The sequence below is a fragment of the Numenius arquata genome, chromosome 12 (genome assembly GCF_964106895.1).
Source record: "Numenius arquata chromosome 12, bNumArq3.hap1.1, whole genome shotgun sequence".
NCBI lineage: Eukaryota > Metazoa > Chordata > Aves > Charadriiformes > Scolopacidae > Numenius > Numenius arquata.
In genome coordinates, this window is record NC_133587.1 from 9,116,994 (window position 1) to 9,123,967 (window position 6,974).

The 6,974-nt window shown below is 45.6% G+C and overlaps 1 protein-coding gene across 1 annotated transcript; it reads left to right on the plus strand.

Moving 5' to 3' along the window:
- The first annotated feature begins 3,406 nt into the window (after positions 1–3,406).
- Positions 3,407–6,767, plus strand: SPATA2 (spermatogenesis associated 2). The gene is made up of 2 exons (XM_074157619.1): positions 3,407–3,724; positions 5,514–6,767. The coding sequence occupies exons 1-2, from the start codon at positions 3,407–3,409 to the stop codon at positions 6,765–6,767; spliced, it is 1,572 nt and encodes a 523-aa protein (XP_074013720.1).
- The last annotated feature ends 207 nt before the right edge of the window (positions 6,768–6,974 follow it).

Genomic DNA, 6,974 nt, shown 5'->3' on the forward strand with positions numbered 1-6,974 from the left:
CGTTTGCCACAGAACGGCGATTTAACGGTCGGGCCCTGCTCCGGTTACCGCGCGGCCGCATCCCGCAAAAATTAAACGGCCGCGCCGCTTCCCGGTGACGTGCCGGAGGAGGTCGCCCCGCCCCCTCGCGCCCCGCCCCGCTGACGTCACGACGGCAGGAGGCGGTGCTCCGCCCCCCCATCCACTTCCGGGGCGCCGCTGTCAGCTGCCCCCTCCCGCCGGTAGCCCCCAGGCCGGTGCTGGGAGGCCGAGCCGTGAGGGCGGGCGTGCCCCGCCGGTACTCCATTAGGCAGCCATTCCAGGTGGGGGCGGCCTCCGCGGGGGACGTCACCGGAGCCCGTGAGGGGCTGAGGGGTCGGCAGTCCGCATCCGGGTCACCGGGCGCTTCCGGCTGAGCGGCGGCGGGTCCTGGGCGGCGGGCGCGGCCCGGAGCGCAGCGGTGAGGGACGGGCCCGGCCCGCGGGGTGGGATGGGGGGGGGCTCTGCCGGCCCTCTCCGCAGCACTGCCGGTAGGGGGGCTGCCGGGAGCGGTGGGTGCTCCGCCCCGTTACCGGGAAGCACCGGTGGGGCTGGCCTGGGGCTCGGCGGACAGTATTGGGGGGGTGAAGGAGGCGTCTCGGGGCTCTGCCCGCGGCTCCGCTCTCCCGGCCGGGCCGGGTGTCTCTGTAACAGGTGTCTCGGTGAGAGCTGAGGGGCGGAGCGGCCTCCGGCGGGCGCGGGCCGGTGCGGCGTTCCCGCCTCCTCCCGCCTGCAGCTCCCCGGCCGTGCGGGGTGCTCTTCTGCTGTTAAACGGCCTTTGCCTTCGGGTTTCGTGGTCTTTCCTGGTCCCCTGAGCGCGGGTCGGCGGCTGATTGTACCTGTCCGGGTGTTTGTTCCATCCTGCTGTAGGAGCTGTGCTGTGCCCCGCCAGGCAGGCAGAGCCTTGGCTCCTTCAGCTGAGGCTCTGACCCAGGAGACGGATAGAAAAGTCTTGTTGTCTCACCAGCAGAAACCAGGCTCAGATCAGAACGTATTACGCAGGCACGTCCATGAAATCTCAAGGTTTTCAGTCAATAATTTGCAGCAAAACAGCTTTGTTACCTTATCTGTCCTGTCAGCCCGTGTGTTTCTTAAAATCGTATTTATCTGTGCCGGCTCATGTCTCGAGGTTGTTATCGAGCCTTGTAACCACGGCTGTGAGGTGTTGGGAGGCTGCTGGGTGCTGGGGGGGGCGGCTTGGAGGGGGCTGGTTTGCTTCTGGAAGGTGTGGGTGTGAGGGGCAGCGCCGCGAGGGCTTCCCGGCCTCTGTGGGTTGCAGTGTTTTGCCTTTCAGCTGTGGGAGCGCTGACGTGTGTACAAACTGCAAATCAAAATCAGAGCTGGCAGCGGCTTTGAGTGTCACGCACTGTAGGGCCTCAGTGGAGGACTTTTCATTTGGGGACTTCCCTAGTCCTGATGCCTCATACATGTAACCAGGCGCTTTTGTTTAGTGGTTATTAACTGCGGATGTGGAAGAACTGTAACACTTAATCCAGCTCCTTGGCAGCACAGGATCATTCCTTGTCCTGGGGGTGTTTTACTGATGTGCCAGACAAAGATCTTTCTCTGAAATTCTCTCATGGAGCCCTTTTTTGCTAAAGAACAGACGTTCTGTTGTTGTTGTCCACAGACTTCATCTTGCACAACTTAAGGAGGAACGATCTTGAGAGAGAGAAGGGTTTACTTCTGTCCCTTATGCTCAAATGTTAATTTAGAACTCCACATTTCCTGTGATTCACAGCTTGTCTCTTGACATCGGTGTGATTTCTGGTTGTGGAAAGACCGAGAGCAGTGTGCCTTTGAGCAGAAATTGAACTGCTAGTTAACTTTTCCCACATGGTGTTGTCATTAAGTGCAGCCTTTCATCAAGTAGTATTAGCTGCTAGGCTGTTGATTTTTTTGTTTGTTTGTTTTCCTGGCCTCTTGGTTGTTGGTTTGTGGTTTGTTCCCCCCCCATGTATTTTATATTATGGCTCCTTTCATTCAGTTAATTTTGCTCTGAACAGTGATTTTCATTTTAACAGGCATGTGTGGGGGCATTGATCAGTATTCTAGCAGCTGCAATTAATATTGGGTGGAAAATCTTTTCTAAAGTGCTGTTTCAGACTGACTGTAACCGAAACAGTGCATTGATTTCTCCCACTTCCCTTCCCTTTGGTTCACAGCTAGTCCAAAAGGGCTAGATTGCATTTTCACTTAAAAAACAAGGTGTGTGGTCTGCTTTTAGATCACAAGTTCTTCAGGCAGTCGAGATGGAGTCTGTTGGCCTGTTAATTACCTAGGTTTTGGTAAAGTAGCATTAGGTAGCTTCCTTTGTCACCAGCTTTTCTGTGTAGTGTGTGTTCAGTGAAGTGGAAATATAGATTGGTATATACCTAAAACTATCCCTGCAAACAAAAATGTATGTGTTGTAAAAACAACGATTTTGCTCTGTTCTGTTAAAGTGGCTAAAAATGGCAGGTGTAGCTTTTTACTGAAATGATTGTAATCTTCTTTGCAGCTGCCAGAATTCAGCTGAAACTTTGGCTGTAGTTTGCAGCAACCAGGGGAGAGTGCTCCCTGTAGCAGGGCTGCAGAGCTCTCCCAGACCCAGTGATGGCCTTGGTGTGCCCTCAGGTGGAATATGAGTAGCAGTCAAAAGCCTAGAAAATGTTAGAAATAGAAAAGCAAAGGTAATTAATCTGCTCAGTCTAGGGGCAATCCTGTGCCACCAGAGGAACAAAAAAGTAGACGCTTTCCCAAGTTGAGCAAAATGAAACTTATTTGTGGGATTTTTTTAATCTTTATGTCACTGTGCGGGGCCAAAAAAACCAAACCAGAAAGCAGTGATTGATTAAAATAATGCTTCTGTAAGTAGTTTGAACTGAAAGGGCAAAGTAAAATGCAGAGAAGAGACCCTAAAAACTCATGCTTCTCCTTCCATATTTTTTTTTTTTTGCTGTGGATTACTTTTGCCTTGGTTCCTTAAGCCAAGGAGCCCTCAGCCTGGGCTTGAGCCTCCACCAGCTTTACTCTATCAAGCTCTCAGTGCCTCGCTAGATGTAGGTTTGTTGTGCTGTTTTAGGCAGATAACTGGAAGAGGAGTAGAGAATGACAGCGAAAAGCAGGACAACAGCATTTCTGTAGACTCTTGTGCTTTTTCAGAAACCTAAAGAGGCTGTTCTGGGAGCTGCTGCTCTGTGAACCATTTTATAGAATCCTGTGAAGCAGATAGATGCTGTGGACATCTGGGATTTATGCAACTGTCATGACTTGTCTTTGTTTTCAATTTTTATTCCAGAAGAGTTGCCATTGCTGAAGATTCTTAATGCCAGATAATCAACCTACTGCTGAATAACCATGAAAGAGACGAGGTAGCTGCCCAAGTGTGAGATAAAAACTGATTTCAATGGATACAAAATATAAAGACGATTTATTTAGAAAGTATGTACAGTTCCATGAATGCAAACTGAATGCCTCTGACAACAAGCAGCGTCCTATTAATGATGAGTATTTGCGAGTGGCAGCGGCAGCCTTACTTTGCCTTCCCAAAATTGATCCCTTTTATAGATTCCGGTTGATAAAATTTTACGAGATGGCTGAAAACTCACTGAGATCTGTGAAGTCCTCAAGTTTACATTCTCTCTGTAATGCATTCAGCATGCTTGAGACAGTTGGAATTAATCTCTTTCTTTACCCCTGGAAAAAGGAGTTCAAAAATATTAAGGTAAGACATTTTATGTGTGGCCATAGTGAGAACATGATTTGTTTTTCTTTCTTCTAACACATTTCATGCATTTCCTTTAAAGACTGTTTTGGGATTTTTTTTCCCACCTATTAGCATGATGTGTATATTTGTCTGTATGCAGTTGGTAAACAGAAGCTGTAGGAAAGTTTCTATGTAAAATTAACAAAGTTTGTGCTGGTGAGAGTATCCCAAGAGCAGAAATACAAGTACTAGATCTACATTTATAATGTAACTATAAAATAGAGGAAAAGCTTATTTAAAGTTTTTGTTCAGCCTACCCTGCTACAGTGTCTTAATTTCTACTTGGAGATCTTTTCACTAGGGTGAGCAGTCAAGTTGTCCTTAAGCTTACTCCAAGTTTGATTTGTTGTCTTGCAACAGCTATTAATGGAGCACAAATGCTAACATCCAATGCTTGCTTTCAAGTGGATGCTTTGCTGAGGTTCCCACAAGTTATATGATAATGGTAAAGGAACTTCTATGAAAGAATTGTTTCCAGAATGTCTTTTATCTGCTTGTCAGTTCTCGATTCATGAAGTTTTGATTTTACTGTACTTTCAAATTATTTACCTATGCCAGGATCTCAGAGGAGAAAGTAGAACTTGTATATTGCTCGGCTTGGCTGCTGGAAGTCAGATAGTGAGTTGTCTGCTGTTGATGTTTCTATTTTATCTTTTACCTGTTCTTATATACTTATTCAAAACTGCTGCAGCGTTTCAGTGATGAATGCTCTAGGTGACTTACAAGAACAGTTTTGAGACTTGAAAGTTGGATAAACACACTGCTGTTTTAGGTGTCTAAAGTCATTTGCAGGTTCTGTGTACTAGTGATGGGTACTTTTGTTTGTTTTTCTTAAAAAGACACTTTTTCACTATTTAGCAGAGAATTTGAGTGCTACTAGGACATTTGGGAGTTCTCTCTTTCCCTAAGAGGAAACTACCTTTCTTCAAGATCTTTCCATAAATCATCTTCATTGTTATCCTTAAGTTCTGGCCTTTGAAATGTTGGCCAATCCATCGAGGGTATCTCTTGTTGCACTGGTGGTACTGACTTCGGTTGTGCACTGTGGATCCAGTACCTGTTGTGTACAAAGATGTGGTGGGCAGGCTGCTCATGCCTTCAATCCCAAACAGTTTGAACTGGCTTAAGAACATACCTCGGGTATGCCAGGTGCTGAAGACATTTCACCTCCCACAAACTCTTATCTTTGTTTTGGGGGCTTTTTTATTGGAAGTTTTTGCCCTGATATAAAATTAAATAAAACAGATATTTTAAATTGCATAGTAGTAGTACACAGAGAAGTGCACACCTCAACTATATTTAAAGCTGAGTTGAAGAGGACTTTGGTACTCCTGCAGTAATTCCTGTTATCTTTAGCTAACTCCTGTCCAGGGGCAATACATGAATTCTCTGCCTTTTCACCTTTCATGGTAGACTTGCTTGTAAGTGCAAACATGTCTGGTACGCATAAAAGTTAATGTCAGTGTATAGCATATAAATTTAAATCAACAGGGAGGACATTATGCTAATCAGGATTTTAATTTGAATGAAAGCTCTCCTACTTTGAATTTGCCTCATGCGGAATTTCCATCTGCTGAACAGGAGGGATGCAGAAATGGAGTTCATCTTGCCACGGGAGTTGCATGTGTTCACTGTCGTATTTATTCTATTTAATTATATAGTAACTGTCACTGAATTATCTGAACATCTAGTCCACTGCTGAATTTGTAACCTAGTTTTCCTTTTATTTCCCCCCCATCCTCCTTAGACCTACACTGGACCCTTTGTTTACTATGTAAAGTCTGCTCTAACTGAAGATGATGTAAGACAGATTTTGAACTACATGGGCTATGTCCAAGAACTGGGAACAATGTATAAGCTTAAAGAGCAGGTTGATGCCATTCAAGTGAAAATGGTTTCATTTGAACTCTTTTTGGCCAAAGTGGAGTGTGAGCAGCTTCTTGAAATTCACTTGCAAGTGAAAGATAAAGGTTATTCAGAGATTGATGTCATAAACGAACGAAAAAATAGCACTGAAGATGTTAGAGGCTGCTCAGAAGCCATGAAACGGCGTGCAGAGTGCAAAGAAAACTTAAACACTTCCATGGCACGAATGGTACTCCAGAAATCAGCGAGCGAACGGGCCTCTAAAGATTATTTCAAGCCAAAGGTGAGCAAGCCTTCTAAGTCAGTGGACACATATGATAATTACTGGGAAAGTAAGAAACCACCTTTGATGAGCTCTCTGAGTCTCAGGAAAGAACCAATTTTAGTTGATGCGGAAGATGACATTAAAGATGAAATTATCCGTCCGTCACCCTCTCTTCTGACAATGTCAAGCTCCCCGCATGGGTGTTCAGATGAATTCTTGCCAACTTCATCTCATCACAATGGCATGCTGAGAACAAATGTCCCTTACAGCTCCTATTTTTCTGCTCAAGAGGACTTAGATTTATATACTGATCCTGATTCTAGAAGTATGTTAAATTTTAAAAGACAAGACGCTATTAAACCTGATGTGTGGCTGTTAAAAAATGATGCCAACCCTGTTTACCACAAACGCACCCACCTAGCCAAAGAGACAGCTTCCCTCAAGTGCCAAAACTGTGGTGTACCTTGTGGCACTTCTGTTTGCCAAAAGTGTGACAATCTATTCAACTCTAGGCAGGAATATCCAGCCGTGAAACAGAGCACCTATTCAATCAAACCACTTCCAAACGATGGCTTGTCTCCTGCATCTGGTTTAAGGGAGAAATCTCAGTACACGTCACAGACTCAGAGTCAAGAGAGAGCTGCTCAATTCAGTTCAAAATCCAAACCTTCAGGCACCTCGCGCTGCGGCTTTTGTAACCGATCTGGAGCTGCAAACACTTGCACATTTTGCTCAAAAGTCTCGTGTGACACTTGCCTCAGTGCTTACTATTACGATCCCTGCTGTAGGAAAAGTGAGCTTCACAGATTCATGCCTAACAATCAGCTAAACTATAAGTCGTCCCAGCTGTCCCATGTGGTTTATAGATAGACTTGATTAGTCTGTCTTGGAGGGGAAGGAAAAGGGGAGGGGAAAGGGCTATCCTAACTAATGTTCTGACTCCACTGATAAGAAAATACACTGACCTCTTACCAAAACGACATGTCCAAATATTTGGAACCATGGTTCAGTGATCAGGTGCCAGTTCTTGATTTTTATTTTTTTTTGTGGCTTCACAGATGCTGCAGATACATTAGA